At 47.6% G+C, this 20031-nt stretch overlaps 5 protein-coding genes across 5 annotated transcripts; all 5 read left to right on the top strand.

The window, feature by feature from the left end:
• Positions 1 to 482: 482 nt before the first annotated feature.
• F5891DRAFT_1184313 (uncharacterized protein) lies at positions 483 to 928 on the top strand (the record flags this gene model as incomplete). Its single annotated transcript, XM_041366421.1, has 2 exons — positions 483 to 608; positions 662 to 928. 2 exons carry the CDS (start codon positions 483 to 485, stop codon positions 926 to 928), a joined length of 393 nt encoding a protein of 130 aa, XP_041229711.1.
• A 1811-nt stretch (positions 929 to 2739) lies between these two features.
• Positions 2740 to 13416, top strand: F5891DRAFT_1206757 (uncharacterized protein; the record flags this gene model as incomplete). The annotated part of the gene is made up of 26 exons (XM_041369050.1): positions 2740 to 4438; positions 4486 to 4730; positions 4782 to 5135; positions 5874 to 5916; positions 5970 to 6296; positions 6359 to 6423; positions 6484 to 6584; positions 6635 to 6723; positions 6777 to 7247; positions 7302 to 7362; positions 7416 to 7587; positions 7641 to 7893; positions 7946 to 8053; positions 8112 to 8211; positions 8271 to 8382; positions 8444 to 8551; positions 8604 to 8666; positions 9429 to 9660; positions 9724 to 10721; positions 10755 to 10931; positions 11334 to 11506; positions 11570 to 11675; positions 11727 to 12128; positions 12178 to 12453; positions 12505 to 13094; positions 13152 to 13416. 26 exons carry the CDS (start codon positions 2740 to 2742, stop codon positions 13414 to 13416), a joined length of 7590 nt encoding a protein of 2529 aa, XP_041229710.1.
• A 2306-nt stretch (positions 13417 to 15722) lies between these two features.
• F5891DRAFT_1184311 (uncharacterized protein) lies at positions 15723 to 15995 on the top strand (the record flags this gene model as incomplete). The annotated part of the gene is made up of 2 exons (XM_041366420.1): positions 15723 to 15727; positions 15776 to 15995. 2 exons carry the CDS (start codon positions 15723 to 15725, stop codon positions 15993 to 15995), a joined length of 225 nt encoding a protein of 74 aa, XP_041229709.1.
• Positions 15996 to 16938: 943 nt separating this feature from the next.
• Positions 16939 to 18987, top strand: F5891DRAFT_1013207 (CDF manganese transporter; the record flags this gene model as incomplete). Its single annotated transcript, XM_041360775.1, has 15 exons — positions 16939 to 17075; positions 17164 to 17270; positions 17296 to 17308; positions 17366 to 17443; positions 17497 to 17544; positions 17606 to 17678; positions 17710 to 17770; positions 17881 to 17997; positions 18052 to 18158; positions 18214 to 18252; positions 18302 to 18340; positions 18381 to 18526; positions 18649 to 18672; positions 18702 to 18800; positions 18856 to 18987. Exons 1-15 carry the CDS (start codon positions 17028 to 17030, stop codon positions 18985 to 18987), a joined length of 1131 nt encoding a protein of 376 aa, XP_041229708.1. The 5' UTR covers positions 16939 to 17027.
• A 429-nt stretch (positions 18988 to 19416) lies between these two features.
• F5891DRAFT_1206755 (uncharacterized protein) lies at positions 19417 to 19776 on the top strand (the record flags this gene model as incomplete). The annotated part of the gene is made up of 1 exon (XM_041369049.1): positions 19417 to 19776. The coding sequence occupies exon 1, from the start codon at positions 19492 to 19494 to the stop codon at positions 19774 to 19776; it is 285 nt and encodes a 94-aa protein (XP_041229707.1). The 5' UTR covers positions 19417 to 19491.
• Positions 19777 to 20031: the final 255 nt, after the last annotated feature.

Genomic DNA, 20031 nt, shown 5'->3' with positions numbered 1-20031 from the left:
TCGACCGGCCCCATGTAATTCAGATATATAATAAGATATAGTTCGAGGTTCTGAGTCGGGAAGCTGGTACTTTCGACTTACTTTTATGGGAGTTCCGAGTCTGCAGCTCCAGACTGAACAACTTGGGCCATCATCCAAGTCATCATGTCGAAAGCAAAGGACAACCTGTGGCGGATTCACTAGCAAGTTGAGGCAATTCATGTGGCTGGCCTGCAAGAAAGCTCCGAGTCCCACGACTGCTCTACCCTGACCTGGCAGCCTAATTGGGACGTCAGGTCTTCAAACACATGACGTAATTCGAAAGGAAGTTGTCGTGCCACGCTTTCTTCAGCGACCCGATCATTCTCGTTACTCCTATGGCTGACAAAGGGCTAGAATTCTTGCAGGGTGTGTCCCGTTAGCTTGCAGGCATGGAAATGCGGCCATGAAGCTATAAACGAGGTTACTTCCGAAACACTGCGTATATGGACGTTCGCACCAACATGGCACAGCTTCTCAAACATCAAGACGTACTTGCAGCGCTTTTAGACAGGATATCCGAAAATCAGAGGTCGGCCGCCAGCTTAATGCAGAATGATGAACAGCCTGAGAAGGACAGTGAAAGGAAGGTGAGTGTTTTCAGTGTCTGTATTACTGTTCGCAACACTTACATAATTCTTAGAAAGAAGTTGATCGAGTAGACGAGGTTATCCGAGCACAAGCTACTCGCAACACTCACAAGCGGAAGCTTGATGATGTCAATATCGACTCCAACAACGATCCCAACAAGGAGAATATCGCTCCGTGTCGTGTGCCCAAGCAGCTGTCTCTGCCCGGTGCCCCCATCAAACGTATCCGTCGTGAGAAAACGGGCACTGAGTGGCAATCGGTCTTCGATATCCTCAAGTATGATGAGGAGATATATGGGAAGCGGGATGAAGGCCTTTAACTTGAAGAGCTAGTAACAACGTCTTACTGTGACTCCTCATCGGATATCATGATTTTGACTTGATGGTCTGATGGCGAATCGTGAATGGTCTGCTCTTCGAAGTTTCAGCGTTCCGACGACTCGAGGCCCTTGTATCGTCATTCTAGAATAGAAGTCGAGCTCGAAGACTGGGTAGAGATACACGTACGTTCAGCATCGGGTTCTGTACTCGTTCAAAACAGTATTGTCTTGGGGTGCCTTGGGCAACATTGAATGTTGGTATCCTCAGGTGAGTCGCGCTTCCGTCGCTTTGAACAGGGATACTTCTGACTTCTAACTTCTCGTCACAGTAGCATCATGCGGCCCTTGCTCAAACCGCTCTTCCGACAGTATCTGATTCATTGACAACCGATCCACACTATCACTGTCGTTGAATCTACTCCTCCACGAAGCGCTCCTGTGAAACAGCTCTAGCCTCTTATTTACAGAGCTGAAACTCTCAAGACCAATGAAACGCCAGTAACGGCAACATCGCATTCATGACACAAATGAGTCTGCGGGTAACTGATTGTTCTTTTTTCGTCCTTCGCTCGCTTACCAGTGCTTACTATGTGAATACACTCCTACAGGCTGCATTTGGTACTATCGGTTCATCAAACGTTCAATGTTCAAACTTTGAGTTTATTCGTCGGACATACTTTGTACGTTACTCGCAAGTGGTGGCTTGATTAGGGATAACTCAGGATTTTGCCAGGCGTTCATAAATGCAGTACGTTAACATAATATGATACTCGTCGACTGTATATGGCAACTTTCGCTGTTGTACCGAAGCTAGGAGCGCTGGCCGCGGTCCATCAACAATTTGAATCCCTTTCGTTCTGCCCGACACTGGTACGAAAAGCCGTCAGGAACTACTACCAGTATGTACTATATGGAACGACTTTTAGCACTCGACAATGCCAACGTCCGGAATGACAACGACCTGGACAACGGTAAAGACTCAGACTCGGATGACTCGGACAACGTTTCCTACCTGGTCTATCGCCCCCTGCGACACATCACATAACGATGACCCGAAAATCATATTCTCTCGGTGCTGGTACTGTAAGCGAGGTAAGGTACGTATCTTCAAAGTTCGAGGGTCAGAGTATTTCGGAACAGTAACAGGTCGACCATCATGATGACTCTCGTCACAAAACATTTGTTCTAGTAAGAATACCCCTTTTGCAAATCGTGATCGCTGACTACCGCAATTGTGTTTAACTAGTCACAACGTGTATTTCTAGAAACGTGCTACGGTATGCTTCGAGTTGATTGATGAACCACTCCGAGCCTTACATTTCGATCTGAACCAGGATCTGAGCCGGTGGTAAGTACTAAGGCCTCGCTAAGGGCTCAATTCAATAAACCCTGACCTTACTTACTAATTACTAGTAACGGGAATTAATCCCAACTCTGTCAAACATCCCGTTGTATTCTTTCGACCAATCAAAATATTGAGGGGGCGGCCTCGAGGTAAGCACAACTTTGAACGACTAAGGATCTAGTAAACCATCTATCCACGATAAGATCATAATGGATCTTATTAGATGCCAGTGGCATGACTCGGATATCAGAGTCAACGCCCGCGAGTTTGCTACAGTAATTTTGTTATCGCTTCCCTCGTTCAGAAGAGAGCATTCCGCGATTGACTTTCATCTGCCCAAGCCCGCCGCTGCCTCTAACTTTTATTTGAGCCTGTTTCAGTCCGAAAGGTAAGCACAACAGCTTCGAACCGTGCTATGCATCTGATCACGGACTGATGGTGCCGCACAGTCGATACTTGTAACCAAATGCCTCATTGGCCAAGCTACTCAGGCCAATGGGATTCACAAAGTCACGGAGAAGGTGACCCATCAAGCTACCTACCGCCGCATCAGCCGGCCCTGCAGACTATGGAATCAACGAGCCACAGCTTCGGTCAGCCCTTGGGCAATGATTCCGGAATGCCCCACGCGCCGAGTGCCCATAACTATCATGATTATACCTACTCGCAGGAGCCCACACGTGGGAGCCAGGTCCAGCCCGGTATCATAGCGCCCGATGGTTCTCACTTGCAAGATCCCGCGGGCAGCTACGTGAGCCTACAATCTCAGTTACAGCTTTCTACAGGTAGCACGTTCAATCAGCAGCCTCTCGCGGCCAACCAGTCCGAGTATCATGTTTCTTCCAACGTTGTCGATAACGTTCACCATGGACCAGCTCCTACTGGCACACTCCTTTATCCGACTTCTTGCGACTCGAGCACGAGTCAAGTGGCTTTTTCCCACTACGGCTATCACAATCCTTCTGCAACTGGTGGCCAGCATCAGCCTGAAGTTTCTGATCTCCGGCCAGCGGATGATACATCTGCCTGCGCTGACCATCAGCCCCCTTACTCGCAGAACCCCGTAGGTGGCGGCTACAACAGTCTAGTCCAGTCGGAGCCGCTGTCCTCTACAGCTAACACCTTTCAGCAAGCTTGCAGCCAGTATCTGCAGGACGGCTTGTCCAACTTGAACGCAACCCAGTGCGCCCTGCAGAGACCAGCTTTTCCCCAAACCTCCTCTCATCCGATCTCTTATGAACCGAGCACGAGTCAAGCGACTTCTCCCTACGGCTATCATCATTTACCTCCTGCAGGCAGTAGCCAGCATCACCCTGAAGCTTTTGATACCGGGCCATCGCTCAATGCCTACTCTAACTCTCACCCTCCTTACTCGCAGAATCTTGTGGGTGGTAGCTACAACACACTAGTCCAATTGGAACCGGCGTCTTCTACATCTAGCGTATTTCAGCAAGCTTACAGCCAGTATCCCCAGAGCGCCCCGCAGGGACCAGTGTTTCCCCCAACCTCCCTTTATCCGAACCCTTCCAATCCGAGCACAAGTCAAGTGGCTTCTGCCTATGACTATCGTGATTTGCACCCTGCAGCTGGTAACTCTAACCATCAGCCTTCTTACTTGCCGCAAGATCCCGCAGGTGGCAGCTACAACCATCTAGCACAGTCTGAGCCACTGCCTTCCACCCTTAGCACATCTCAGCAATCCGTGGGCGAGGTTCTTCATGACGGCTCCTCCAACATAGCCCAAAACGCTTCCAATGTGTCAACTCTTTTCCCGACTGCCCTTGATCCGAGTACGAGTCAAGCTCAATCAAGTTGGTCGGCTTTGAGCGCCCCCAGCTCAACCAACCAAGAGCAACCCGGATCTCAAGGTTATAGTGCAAGGATGGACAGGAGCAGACAGGCCCACCGGAAGCTCGAACGCATCAAACGGGTAATTTCTACCACCTCTCAGCCGTACCTTTCCTCAGCACAAAGGCGGGCTATTCAAACGACCACACCTTTGCCAATCGAATCCTTATTAGTTGATAAGGTGAAGGCGGAGGCTTCAAGACTCATGCACGTGTCTCTACTTCGGGAAACCCTGTATCCGACCAAAGACAGAATCGATGAGTTAGCCGATGCGGCGCTCGACGATGCGATTACTAGCCATAGGAATGACGACAACGGTATTCATTTTCCTCATTTTTTATTACATAACTCATGGAGGACATAGCCACGGCCCTCTCGCAATGGAAGTTGAGAACGGAAGGCCAAGGCACTCTTATCCGGCTCAAAGGGATCATCAAACAGGTTCATAAGGACTCCCAGGGCAAGAGTTGTGCTCGGGGGTTGGTGGCTGGAGCTTATGATCTACCCGTTAAGATTTTGTTTAAGAACACGAACGATATTGCACAATCGCGCAAAACGGAAGCGTCAGTATTGCTGTTGGATTATGATTTTCTTGATACCATCGTTCAGGTACGCATATAGTATCCCAACGTTACTCTGCTCATATTTAATCTACTTCAGCGAGAACATGGTGGGCAACTCCAGTCATTTCGTGTCCCATTCGGGAACCGTACTGTCACCATCATGACAGAGTACATACTGATCGATCAGGGGTATCGTCAATATATACCCCTCAAGACACTCGATGACTGGAAACCTGGGCTTCGAAATATCTTCGCCCTTTTTGCAGCAGCCTGTGAATTGGAAATACGGCAATGCGTGGAGACCGGCTGGTTCAAACCTGTAGATCTGTACGCTCAGGGAAGCATGATCTATCAGAGAATGACGGACCGGATGGACTCATTGGAAGGAACTGACCTAGAAGAATTTCGCGGACTGTTAAACTTCATGCATCGTTTACTGTTAACAGCCCCAGTGCGCCGTAATAGTTAGGAGTCAGAGTCCCACATTTACGTTCTACAAATCCTCCTGCGAGTCCGCACTCCGTAGCAAATGTCGGAGCAGATTTAACGCCTCGGTAGTTACAAATACATGTTGACCTTATGATCTAAGGCATACTGAAGGTACTAAGGCTGGTTAACATAAACTCGTCGGCCTAATCACACTGCATGATGGAAAACGCAACTAGAATCTTAATTAGGCGGACTCAGTGGTGTAAAAATTCTTAACACGATGAGCTTGATCATCCGGCTTCATCTCAGGCTAGCTCGTGAGTCGCCCACTCGCCGGACACGATCTATTCATATATCAGTACTTCAAACTGGTAGGGGCCCTGTGCTCCCTTTTGTCGAGAGTAGGACGCTCAGGTGACTCCAGGGATAGATTTGGATTAGATGTCATGCGCAGATGCAGATCATCGATCATTCAATATTGATGCATGATGGGTTCAAGTCACGGTTGAGTCTGCTGGCCATGCCCCCTTGGGCGAATCGCTGACTAAGCACTCTGAGCCGACTGCAGCATTTTTGTAACCTGCATAAAATTATATACCAGTATCCCAATGGCAAAGGCTTCCAGGCTCATGGCATTCACATTCCTCATCAGGTGCTGTATCGCCTGGTCATGGTCGCATCAATCTCCGGATCACTCTGCTAAGCATGATACTCAAAGTTTTTCATCTCAGATGCACGGTAGCTTTTGTGTCTCTTGTAGGCTGTTTGGAAAGATCGCATGAGAGAGCGCAAGCATCTTGAAGGTGAGTGTAATTTAGCAATCAGATTATCCCAGGGATCTTTAACGACGAGATAGATTATGCTCTCGCATTCTCCATGCACTTCGATTCATATACTGTCTCTTCTGCTCTGCGAACTTGGTATTGGCAGGTCTATACAATTTACCAAACCCGCCGTGCCTTCGCTGTTCAATGCAACCTTGCTCGTGTGCAGTATGATGCGCTACTCAAGTGGCGCATCCAGCTGAGGGCGAAGATGAAGCTGCTGAGACAAGCTCGATTCGTGGAGAACCTCATTCTTCAGCGAAGGATTTTGAAAGCTTGGAAGGTCAAGTTTGAGGAACGCCAAAGGCAGAAGAAACTTGAACACCTCGAGATTCGTCGACTTCGCACTTTCATGACAGGTAAAGTTGACGCATCTATGATCTGATTTAGTTGGTTTCTAATATCTTTATTTCACCTAAAGCATGGCACCAGAAACATCAAAGAATACGATTCCGCCGGCTGGCAGCGCAGCAAATAGATGACCTCGTTTCTCTGGCAAGTCGGACGATTTTTCAAGCTTTGAAATTCAGTTTAATTGTATTATAGCGAATAAAGCGGGATGCTTTAAGACTCTGGACCAACCGTGTCATTGAAATCAAGTTGCAGGAACTGGAAGTCAGCCAGAAGAACACTCACACACTAACAGTGTACGCGACCTTCTGCATCTCTATGAAAACGCATCTGACCTTTTCCTCAGCTTCGCCTTCAAGAAGTGGAAGAACATATGTTTGCGCCACGTTGAAGACCTGAGCCTCATGGAGAGTCATCTTGATATCAAACGGGCTGGTCAGTACTTATTCCGAGGTCATCTAGCTGGTCGTTTAACTCTTGCACTGTAGAGAGCGTTCGCCGAATGTTTCATCGCTGGCTGATGGCGGCCCGTGCTCGACGTCACAAACGCGTTACTTTGCGTGAAAAGGAACTCGAATTTGACCGGGCAAATGTGCAGGTTGCTTGGAATAGGTGGAGAGAACGGTACATGGATGAAAAACTTCGACCCCTTGTGAGTTCTGTGGCATCCTCAACAAATCATACCTCCGTAACTCCGAAAACAATAGCTACGCCAGATAGCCATTCAGAATCAAAAGAATCTTATCTTCCGTATGTTTGGTATTTGGCATTCGAAGACTCGGGCATGTTTTCTTTCTTTCTAACAATAACACATATGTCAACACCCGTTCAGTCTCTCCCATCCATCCGCTTCCAAGCCTCACGAACCAAGATGAGGTATTGGGCTATCTGGAGAGCTTCTATGCCGCAGGCACTTCTGGCTAAAAGAGCGCGAGAGACTCATAACGATGCCGTCCTGAGTGAGATTTTTTTTATGTGACGATCATATGCAGTGAATGACCTTCATAATCCAGATCGAGTATTCGAAAAGTGGCACCAAGCCTACAAAACGAAAACTCACTTGAAGGAAATAGCGTGAGTTCTTTCCTCCACATGACTGCGCAGTTTTGTTCAATGCCTTCAAATAGCCGTGCTCGCTATCTTCGTTTGCCGTCCGTTAGTCCCGGGCGAGCCAACCCGACGCCCAAGCCCCCGGCACACACGAGTCGCAGCCCATTTCCTCGTCAAAATACCCGTATAGAGAGCGAAACAGAAGGCTCGGAAGTGGGTCCGAGCCGCCCTACTCGGTCTTCTGTTTTGGTTAGCAGACCTAGCATTGAAACCAAACTCGTCCCGAACCTATTGGCCGCCAGAGTGCTAAGCCCTCAAGTCGGGGACTCCGTGATCCCAGTCCGACGAGATCGAACAAAACTTCCATACCACCATCCCAGGCACCATCCTCACCTGTACGACCCAGGTTCACGGTGAGACGGGCCATCAACCCTGCAATGTCCAGAAGCTTTCGTGTTAGGGAAGTTAGTCCCACTAGGTCAAATTACACTTCCACACCTAGGGAAGAGCCCGAGCGCAGTCGACTCTGGCATGAGTTCAAACACACTGGCATCAGTGATCACGATCTTTTGCATTCAATAGGGGATAGCAATCTTATGATTTGCAGGTGCATTCGATGGATATCTGCGTAAAGATGATTGCTTCCAAGACGCCGCAAGGCATGCACAAAGTCATTGCGAGGTATCCCACATGAGCGAGGATGAACGCATACAAGGTTTTTCGGTCTCGTGTGCACGATTTGAGACCCTCCTGATATTTTTAGTCGCTATCAGGCTCACCCTTTGTGAACTTGCTACAGCTCGCCACCATACGCCACCTCTCGAATGTTCTCCATTTAGCAACAATGTCGGATCACACATTCCACACCATGCAGTAGGTGAACGCTCATTGATACATAGCGCACTTTCTTGGAGCGCTCAATCTTGGTCTAGCTACTCTGGGTACCTGCGAGAAATCCGTGAGGCTGGGTCATTTCTTGGCTGTTCTGCTAATAGTTGGGATCAGCCCAACTGTGCTTCGCGTTTCGTCGATGGATGGAAATTGGTGCGTTCCAGCATAGATGGTAGCTGTTGATCTCACGTTTCACCCCTTAGATACCGCAAAGGATGTCTATAGAACCATAACGATGGAGAAACTTGCTCTGATTCGATTTTTTCTCGAACAGCAAAGGGGATTCACAGCTGCACACCAGAATTGGGAGCGATCATCTACAGTTAATGAAATTCCCCAACAAGCACGACTGGCCAGCTGATTCCTTCTCACAGGACCTGCGCAATCTTATCAGCGTGTTGAAGTCGACTAGCGATAATATACGCGACGTCGCAGATGTGACATCTACTTGCTCTCAAAGTGGCCGTGGTTCAAAAAGGTGCAATTGCACGAAAGTTCATGGCGTCTTGACTCTCACCTGGAGGCGAATGTGTCACCTGTCTCGAGTGTCAGGCATCTGCAACGGAATGACTGTCTGGACCCACGGATCATTCGGCGACTTATTCTCTCTTACCACTTTATGTTTCTGTATACTCTTTGCGTTAATTCAGAACGCACAATGGTTTCCATACATCCCTAAGGCCTTGAAGGATGCTGCAGGAAACCTCCCTCAGGGGTGTGAACTTTCGTGGATGGCTCGTTGATGTGGTTATACTAAGATGGCAGGAAGTGAACGGCCTAGACGCTCTGACGGCATCATGATGGTGCCGGGATACTCCGGCTGGCTGCGCCTGGACGCCAGTACTAGTACTAGTCACTTCATGCTCAGGTTCAAGCCAGCGTAGTCACATGCGGCTCTCAGATACTCTCTGGCTACTACTTCTTTTTTTACAATGGTTTCATGTGGTGCTCAGGGTTGCTCTTGGGAGAGCCTGAGGGTGACAGACAACCGGGGACTGAATAGGCATCGCACAAGTTGCCGCTTTTTCAAGAAATCCAGTGTTCTTGCAACTGAGAGAAGACTACAGCGAGCGAGAAATGCAACCTCGGCAAATATAGCTCTGAATCTGTCCGAACCATCATTGCAAGTGAGTAATCTTTCTCTTCGAACGAACGGAGCCCTCCCAGTTCAACGACTGATTCTTAACTCATGTCAACAGAAAATCTTACCGGCGAGGACTGGGCTTGTAAGGGCCCATCTAAGACCAGTTGCCCCTTGCAAACCCATAACAAAGCTTGGATCTGTTGAAACTCGCGTGTTACCTGGTGCCCCAGGACCCGTGGCCTCGCAGCACTCCAACTCGGACTCAGAAAATGAACGAAACGATGTTCTAATGGACTTGGAGGGCCCCGCTTTCAGAAATACATTCGAACTTGAACATAATATCTTGGGTCCGTATTTTGTAGTATATGCATCTACTAATCATGATGTTTGCTGATCACTTGACTATTCAGAGGAACCCGCGCTTCCCAGGAGACGGATTCCGAGGCCTTTTCAAGTCGATGATATTGAGCATTTGGCCGAAGATTTCAATGACGTCATCCTTGATGAAGTCGGTGTCCCGTCACCTCCAATCCGATCCAGAATTCAACGTATCGTTTTAACACTAAGAGACACACTCCAAACTGCCTTCAACTCGTTTGGAATCTGCCGCATATACCCTCGCCGTCCTTCCTTCGAGCCCAATAATTCTATTGTGTCCTCATTACTCGCTAAGTCGTGTCCGACAATCGTTCAAGGACCTGATTCCCAGGTCTTTCCGCCACCTTACCCGTTTTCAAATATGTCTGTCTATCGTCTTATGACCTGGATGAGTTCAGGTAGCCACCGGAAATCGGAGACTGAGGTCCAACGCCTCATCAAAGATGTTGTACAGGCAGACGACTTCGACGTCAAACATTTTGAGGAGTTCTCGGTGAGGAGAAACTTACGAAAATTGGATAGGCATGAGGGGGAAAATTTTACTGTCCCAGATGACTGGATTGAGGCTGACGTCACTATCGACATCCCTATGAAGTCAAGAGAGGAAGGACCTCAAAAATATACTGTTCCCGGGTTTCATTATCGTTCTCTCGTTGAAGTAATCCGCGCTGCTTTTTCAGATATCCAGGCAGGCGCATTCCACCTCATGCCTTTCAAACGGCTTTGGAAGGATCCATTGGACGACCGTCAAGAACGAGTATATGATGAACTCTATGCCTCTGATGCTTGGCTGCAAGCTCAGGACGATTTGCAGAAACTGCCGAAGGAGCCTGGTTGTTCGTTAGAGCGCGTCATAGCAGGTCTCATGTTCTTTTCGGATGCGACTCATCTTGCGAACTTCAGAACTGCGAAGGCTTGGCCTCTGTATCTGTATTTCGGAAATCTGACGAAGTACGTACGATCATCGCCCCGATCTGGAGCATGCCACCTAGTGGGATTCTTACCTTTCATGAGTCGTCTTGATTGCCAGGTTCTTGTGCAGTTATTGACGTCAACCTGTTAGCTTCCAGACGGTGTCAAAGATACGTTGAGCAAATTGTCTCGTATATCAAAGACTGGCATGGCCGCGCTTCATACCCATTGTCGCCGGGAATTGTTTCATGCGTGCTGGGATATCTTGCTCGATGAAGAATTCCTTCACGCATATCGCCACGGTATCGTTCTGAAATGTTCTGATGGAGTACTGCGGAGAATTTTCCCCAGAATCTTCACATATTCAGCTGACTATCCCGAGAAGTGCATTCCTTTGCCTTACTTAAAATTGTTGACCATTCATGATTTTCCAGGGTTTTAATTGCGACAATAAAAGACATGGGCTTGTGTGCATGTCCTCGCTGTCTGACACCGAAAAGCTTGTTCGGTTCACTCGGCTTACTGCAAGACATGAAAAGTCGAATGACAAATCTCCGAGTGTACGCTATGTCGAAAGTTCTCCAGGCGCGTGAGTTTATCTATAAGGGCGGAAATACTGTAGATGGTTTAAAGGTTGAGCACACTCTCGGAGAGGGTTCCTGGATACCAACTATGGCAAGTGCAAGCAGTCCCGCGTAATATTCAATCAGCTGAAATCACCTACTCGTAGAATCAATTTGTCAACAAGCTTGGATCGTTCGGCTTAGACCCATTCCGCATGCTTGTCATTGACTTCATGCATGAATGCGAATTGGGTACCTGGAAGGCTCTCTTCACACATCTTATCCGGCTACTTTATGCGCTTCCGGGAGGTAATCAGTTGGTTGCAACTCTCGATAGCAGGTATGTAGGGTTCGTATAGAGTACTTATATATACTAACACATCGACTGTCGATTTCACAATAGATTTCGCCAGGTCCCCACATTTGGGAATGGTGTAATCCGAAAATTCGCGAACAATACCTCCGAGATGAAACGGTTAGCTGCGCGTGATTTTGAAGACATCTTACAGGTTTGTTCATTTGGTTTTTATTCAGCTCGCTGACATGTTCTCCATCATCAGTGTTCTATTGCGGTCTTTGAAGGGCTATTCCCCGCCGAGCACGATGCAGTCGTGCAGTCTCTGTTGTACCGATTTGCACAATGGCATGCACTTGCCAAGCTCAGGATTCAGTCAGAGTCCACCTTGACTTTTCTCGACGAAACATTCAAGAGACTTTCCCAGAAATTGCGCAGTTTTCAGCGCGACACGTGTGCCGCCTTCAATACTATAGAGTTACCGAGAGAGAAAGCGGCTCGGCAACGCAGGATTGCTCAGCACTCCGAACTCAACACCACCTCTGCAGAATCAAGCCAACCCAGGGTAAAGAAATTCAATCTCGGCACCTACAAGTTCCACGCGATGGGCGATTATGTGAGAACTATTAGATTCTTCGGCACCACTGATTCGTTCACAACTCAGATGGTAAGTACCTGACGCATTTTACTGTTAGTGTGAATTCAAATCTGGGCAGGGGGAGCTTGCACATAGAGCTATCAAGGCCTTCTATCCGCTGACCAGCAAATTAGATACCCCAACACAGCTAGCTAAGCACGAGCGCAGGCGCCGTGTCCTTCAACGTGTGGCAGAAGCAGGAGGCATATTCTCTGCTGATAGTCAATCGTCCATTGATGCCTCCTCCTCGATATCCTCTGATCAGCATCACCATATCGCCAACAATCGGAGCAACCCGGTCGATATATTTGCATTCCTTCGAGAACACCATGATGATCCGGCCGTCAAGGTAGAAGTAACATCGAAATATGTGCACACCTTACACGTTTCTCATGATTTTCATTAGAACTTTGTACCCAAACTCAAGGATCACATCCTTTTCCGGCTGCGGAAACTAGATATTAGCTATTGTGATCACACGTTCACAAATGAAGAACGCAACACGGTCATCATTCCAAACCACACAATCTACTCACTCCAGACGATGCAGGTACATTATACCACGTATGACCTCAGGCACGAATACGATACTGTCAACCCTAGAACGCATGCTGATGTCATGGTGCTGTCGGGGGAGACAACGCCCAGTCACCCATACTGGTATGCCCGCGTACTGGGTATATACCACGTAGAAACATGGCTCACCGATGTAAGTCAACCTGTCAAGCAACACCTCAACGTTCTCTGGGTCAGGTGGTTAGCACCACCACAGAACCATGAATCCGGCTTGAACCGAGCTCGTCTTCCCAAAGTTGCATTTGTGGAGGAATCGGACTCGGACGCATTCGGATTTCTCGATCCGTCACAGGTGATTCGAGGAGCTCACCTGATTCCCGCCTTTGCATCGGAACGTGGAACAAGCGCGCTTCGCTACAGGAAATCATTAGCGCGTCCTGAGGGAGAGCTGGATGATTGGGAGGAACATTACGTGGGGATGTGAGCATGTATATTACTTCCTCCTGTGATTTGAATTAACCTGGACATTTGGGTCAGATTTGTTGATCGCGATATGTTTATGCGATATACCCACTTTGGTATTGGGCATCCAGTAATGATTCGCAGGATAACTAGAGATTGCCTTAGCTCAGAGCCACCAGCTGGCACCATGGATATAGACGATGAGGGGATTAGTGATGGTGAAGGTCTCGAAGAATTTGATGATGAACAGGAGGAGAGTGATCATGCGTTTAGCGACGAGGAGTTGGGGGATGGAAATGAAGGAAGTGATGATGATGAGTTTGACGACCTTTCTTTCTGAATTTTTAAATTTCTTAATAAGTTTCACCGAGTTCATACGAAATGCGATCTATTGACTGGTCACCGTTATTATATTATCATATTAACTTCAAATGTGAGCGTCTGGACATTTGACGAGCTGTCACTCCCTTTAGGGCAAGACACGTGTACTAATGTTTACACATATTTTGCACGGTGCTTCGCCGTCACATTCAGTGCGCATAGGCTGGTTATCTCCAGTCATGACTGAAGCTCGTTCTGAATCTGTGGTTGGGGATGATTTGAATTTGTGAGTTCTTCATTGTGCTTAATGAACTTTTCACTTACATGTCCAGGGCTCCGATCAGCAACTCTCATAGCCGTTTGAAAGGCAAGAGAAAATGCTAGTAACTCTGTCAAACATCACGTTGCATCCTTTCTAACCAAACTGTTCAGAGGAAAGCCTCAATCTAAGTGCAGGAAGCTCAGAAGGACTAAGCATCTGGTAAACCAGCTATCCACGATAAGATCATAATGGATCATATTAGATGCCAGCCACGGTGGCAGGAGTCGGATATTAGCGCCCGTGAGTTCACTACAGCATGCTTGTTATCACTTCTTTCAGACTTACGAAGATGTCTCTATCCCAGGAAACCCTGTTTCCGACCAAAAGCAAAAACAATGAGTTGGCTGTTACAGCGCTCGACAGTGCGATCGCTAACCACGGGGATAACAACAATGGTATTCATTTTCTCATATTTTTCATTCCATGACTCATGGAGGACACAGCCATGGTCCTCACAGTCTAGTCCACTTGGAACCAGCGTCTTCTACATCTAGCGTATTTCAGCAAGCTTACAGCCAGCATCTGCATGCCGGCTCGTCCAACTTGAACTTGGCCCAGAGCGCCCCGCAGGGACCAGCTTTTCTCCCAACCTCCCTTTATCCGACCCCTTCTAACCCGAGCACAAGTCAAGTGGCTTCTGCCTATGGCTATCGTGATTCACATCCTGCAGCTGGTAACTGTAACCCTCAGCCTTGCTACTCGCAGCAGGATCGGGTGGCAACGAGCAACTCGGATCTAAAGGGAATCATCAAACAGGTTCATAAGGACTCCCAGGGCAAGAGTTGTGCTCGGGGGTTGGTGGCTGGAGCTTATAATCTACCCATTCAAATTTTGTTCAAGAACACGAACGATATTGCACAATCGCGCAGAATCGAAGCGTCAGTATTGCTGTTGAGTTATGATTTTCTTGATACCATCGTTTAGGTACGCATATAGCATCTCAACATTACTCTGCTCATATTTAATCTTCACTTCAGCGGATCAGGAATGATGGGCAACTCCAGTCATTGACGCGTGCGGCAGACTGCTCTGCCCGCTGAGTTAGACTGAAACAACCTAACGTAAGTATCTCACTTAGGATCTTACGCGATACTGACTATCCGCCAGTGTCAGTCCAAGATTTAGCATTCCCGTATAAACAATACACGGCAGATCAAAACGATCTGGAGAAGGACCTATCCAAAGCACTCTTTTGCTTCAGGTCAGTCATTCCGGAGTAGCTCAACAAATTTCTCATTTTTGGAGGCCTTTAAAGCCGTATTCACATTTTGGAAAGAAAGTCAAGACACGTGACGCAAATCATCAAGATACAGTCACACCGCGTTCGTTCGCTTATGTATCATGTCAGGTAAGTAGTAATAACTTCTAATTGATTTGCGGAGTGATAATATGACACAAGTTGTGATTTGTTCTGTCCACATACTACAGCTACCTGCTGCCGTGGGTAGAAAGTGAGGCTTCGCCGCTCTCTGATATACGAGACAATTTGCTCAACATGTCTTTGACATTGTCTGTCGTACTGCAAGTGATTCCTACGTATTGCTGGTTGATCTTCACATGAATATTGTATCAGACAGGTTCATGTATTTAATCTCAATAATGCATCATCGGACCTAGGACCCCGAGTGGGCACATCAAACGGTTTGGCGGGAGCTCATACTCTAACTAGTCAAATCCACAGACGTTCGTTACAGTGTTACGTCAGGTATTCGAAGACGTGACGTTGATACCACCAATATCTCCCGACACAGTCGCATCGCTATGCTATACTTCAGTATGTGGCTTTCGTATTCCATTTTGAGCATCACCAACCATGGATTTTCAGGGCACTGCCAGCCAACCCAAAGGTATGGAACATCCCTTCTCTGTCCCTCTGACACTTGCTCATCAGATATGGTACTTACTCACGGGGATCCTTGCATCATCCGCATATTCCAACATGTTTGGTATGGAATATCCTTCAAATGGCAGCGTTCTCTCTTACTTACCTTTGGCTCATATTTATGAGGTTTGTTTGACCTCGCTCACCTCGTCTTCTATGCTGACTTCCTTGCAGCGTGTGGTCGAACTCGCAACCTTGGCCATCGGTGGATGTCGAGTTTTCCACTGGCGATAACTTGCGTCTCCCGGAAGATGCGCAGATGTTAAAGCCTCACTTTTTCCCAGCTATACCTCGCCCAGATGCCTTCCAGCCAAACATGTCATTTGCCTTTGACTTTTTACACGTCGCTTCATACCGTAGACCAGGTGTCACACCAACAATCTTTTACCTTTGATGCGACATTATCGAAACTCATAGGATTTTGCCGTTTAGGCGTCGATCACCCAGATCACATAGTCGGCCCAGACTATCCCGTCCTCAGGAAAAAAAACTCGAGCAGATGAACATATTCCCGTTGCTCTCAACCCCTTTAGGTCCTTGTACTCGAGGTGCTGGCAGTGTCAATGATCGTATCTGGAACCTCCCTCCTAACCCCGAAAAACCATCCCGCCCCCGCCCGAATGTACTAAGAGTATTGAATCGAGTCCATCAGTCTGCCATGGCTGCTGGAAATGTCCCTGGACTGAAGGGCGCTCTCTTCCGGGCAGCTGTGCGGCAAAAACTTGACCAGTATCATGCCACAGGTGTCAGTACTTACCCATTCTGGGACGCCCTTGTCTTCCGGAAGGTATGTTCTCATTGACCCTCTTACGTTCCTAGTTACAACTTGATATATCAATCAAAGGTTCGTGCTGTGTTCGGCGGAAACTTGCTCCTTGTTAGCAAGGGCTCTCCACCTATCAGTGCCGAGGTTATTTACATTTTGAAGATCGCACTCTTCTGCGAAATTATGGAAGGTACGGTCACTTGTTTTCGATTGTTAATCACATCTGACAGACGGGTCAGGTTACGGAATGACTAAGAACTGTGGTGTCTGTACACATACGTTCAAGGCAGACCATAATTGTGGAAGAACCATTGGTCTTCCTTATCTTGTGAATGTATTGAATTGGTGGACGTGTCTTCCATGAACTACACAGTCGAGGACAAGCCCAATTCTCGAGGCGAACTTTGTGTCTGTGGCTATCTTGTTCGCCATGGCAAAGTGACATGATGGGTCAGACCGTGATTATGAGGGCACGTTTTGTAAGATAACACCCGAGAACCATTGACGTGGCGATCATTAGTTGCATCCCCTTTCGACTTGCCCTCGGTATCAGATGTCCGTGTCAGGGTCATTCATTGACCGAGCGGACAAGGGTACTCGCAACATCACATTTTCACATCTCGCAGCGCTGAACACTATCAAATTATCAAATTATTGAAGATGTCTAATCCCAATTCAACTTCAGTGAGCCTAAGGCAAGCATCAGAGGTGACCATTTCACGCGCACGTGTCCTTGAGTCCCCCCACTCACAGCCTAGTCGTAGAACTCCAACGCACAAGTATCGAAGATATCGAGGTGGCGCCCAAACTTCAAGGTAGCGATCTTCCCGACCCATACAGGATCCGGGTCGGTCTCAAGACAGACGATGAGCTCTCACAGCTTCGTCGTCGTCGTAGGACTGGGTAAACGACTCGAGAAATTTCATAGAAAGCAGAATGACGTGAGTTTTTCTCTTATATTGTATTGTTTCTATTCCGTGCTAAAGGGTAATGATTAGCTCATTCAATCATTGCTGAAGCCTATGGAAGAACATACACAAGAGGCGAGAGAAGATGAAGCGAATTTCCCTTTTTCTGTAAGGAAGTGCTGCGGAGCTGCCCATCTCCGCTAAATTAATCACGCATTCAGGTCAGGGTTGCAGTCTGGGCAAGTCTCTGTGCCAACTTCATTCTCTGTGTACTTCAGCGTACGTCTTTGCAATATGTCCAATCTTTCTTTCGCTAATATTTCACACTAGTATATGCTGCTGTGTCGTTCGTCTCTCTTATCCCTCATCGCAACAGGGATTGATGCTACTTTCGATTTTGGAAGTAATATCTTCTATACTGGACTCACAAGAAGCACTGTCAATGGATATTAACAAATGGCCTGTTGGTGGCTCCGACTTGAAACCATTGGAAATGTGGTTTACGGTGATTCATTTGTTCACTCGGCGGGAAATCATCTCATTTTCTTTCAGGTTCAATGTTCGTCCAGCTATCAAGTCCTTGAACCTGATTGACATTCTTGCAGCATGGCTTCGGTCAATTTGGTTGTTATCGTTGAATCCGTCCGCGCACTCATGGCTCAAGAAAAAGACAACGGTTTTCGCATCCAGGCAATCATCGCAGTGGCAGCTGCGCTTGGTATGTAGCCTGTACTGGAGCCCTTTGCAATCATTTAATAAAATCTCAAATCAAACAGCGGTCCATTCGTTCTTTTCTTATATTGTTTGGCCCTCAGATCAAAGTCTAGCCAAGTGCAGGTCTTATGGGAGGATCATCGAAATGATCTTTTCATTAATGGATTCGGTAAGACGACTCGCCTTCAAGCAATTCGGTACCCTGAAGCGATCATACTCCCCAGGTATTCTGATGTCTGCTGGAGGAAGTAGATCACGATGGTGTTCGTGACCTCGACCCTTGCATTTCTTGTGAACTTACATATTCAACAGGGCTGGATTCTGCTGGCGCTGTCATTGTGCGCTTCATTCGTGTACCCCCATGAACTTTCCGCTCATGTGATCGCTACAGATTGGCGCTGGAGTCATACTATGTACGAACAATTTGGATTCTTGGCTGGGAAGTCTGCGCCACACGACTTCCTGCAGCTCATCATCCACAAAGCTATGACCTTCAGCGATGAGATTGAGAAAATTGATACTGTACGGGCGTACCACGTAAGTGTTCAATCCCATTGCGTATGGTTGCATATTGACTTGATCCAATGACGCAGAGCGGACCTGTGCGTGCCATTGGTCTGATTAACTTATGTATTGTGTTTGCTGACAGTTTTAACTAGGACTACATCGTCGAGGTGGATATCGTCATGGATGCTACTACCCCTTGTGGAAGGCACACGATATTAGCCAGCAGCTGCAGGATAAGATCGAGGTGCTTCCGAATGTCGAGCGTGCCTTTGTGCACGTCGATCATGAGACGACTCATGCCCCTGTAAGTAACATCTAATCACATCATTTTCAACCACTCAATTGCTTGTATTTAATAGGGCCACGCGTCAGTTCTAGCGATGGATTGGTATGGCAACGAGACACTCCACAATGCCCCACTCACCAATATGACGATCGACGGCAAGCCTGTTGCGGCCGTGCAGAACGTCGACAACTTCTCTTTTGCGTGAGTCATTTTTCATCTCAGCTTGTTAACAAGAGATATACCTCATCGTTTTACGTTTTAGACGAGTGTATGGTGCTGGACACGAAGTGGTCAGTCAACTCTCTTGAGGGTGATAATATCTGCTGATGCCTGTTATGTTATTGGTAGGCTGCCTTCCAGCCCCAAGCAGCTTTGGAGATTTTCTCGCAGGTTGTTCGCAAGGAGCAACTTCATTCTGTCTGAGTGAATTTGGGAGAACACATCGTAATCTGGTTGGACGTTTTTTGACGTGTTTGAACAGTGGGCAAACGTTCCTTCTGACACCTTTGCACAGGCAGTTGCACCTTCTATGGTGGACCGCAGACAAGGACTTATCGTCACATTGGATCACTTGCGGGAAACATGTGAGCTCGGTGCAATGATGCAATCTTTTAGCTGACCTTGTCTCACTCTGAATAGCGCTACCCCATGGAATGGATTATACTCTGCAGCCAAGGCGGCAGTTCACGCACTCAGTGACGTTTTGGCTATGGAATGCAAACCCTTCGGTGTTAAAGTCATGTTGGTAACACCAGGTCAAGTCAGGACAAATATCAGTGCTAACCAGGCAGCCACCTTGGAATTATTCCCCACGTCCATCTACAAACCTTACTTCGATCGGGTGTATGAACGCCTGGATGGTACAAGCCAAGGGGAGCATGAATTCTTTGCACACTATGCGGTTGCAGAAGTACTGAATCCAGACCCTCCAAGTTGTATATTGCTTGGAGTCAAGTCAGATCTTTTCGAATTCCTCTGCTGGTTCCCTCGTTAGCTTGTCCCTGGATTTTGAGATCGCGGATGGTGTGGAAGAAGACAGTATCACAAGCGTACCTCGCTCCCGTGTCACTCAGAAACGCGAAATTTGTGAGTTCTCATTCTTGCATTCATTACCACAATTGAAGTTCCTAATCATCATGGTTCGCTTTTACAACCAATCCAGCTCATTCGGTTCCTTCGTTGAGAATCAAGCGTTCCATCAACCATGCCCTCGTTCTTGAACAAGGTCTTTGGCCGAAGGACAAGCAAC

The sequence above is a fragment of the Suillus fuscotomentosus genome (genome assembly GCF_016647785.1).
Source record: "Suillus fuscotomentosus strain FC203 chromosome Unknown F5891scaffold_10, whole genome shotgun sequence".
In the NCBI taxonomy this organism is placed as follows: domain Eukaryota; kingdom Fungi; phylum Basidiomycota; class Agaricomycetes; order Boletales; family Suillaceae; genus Suillus; species Suillus fuscotomentosus.
The sequence above is the reverse complement of the archived record's forward strand: the minus strand, read 5'-3'. Positions and strand labels throughout refer to the sequence as shown.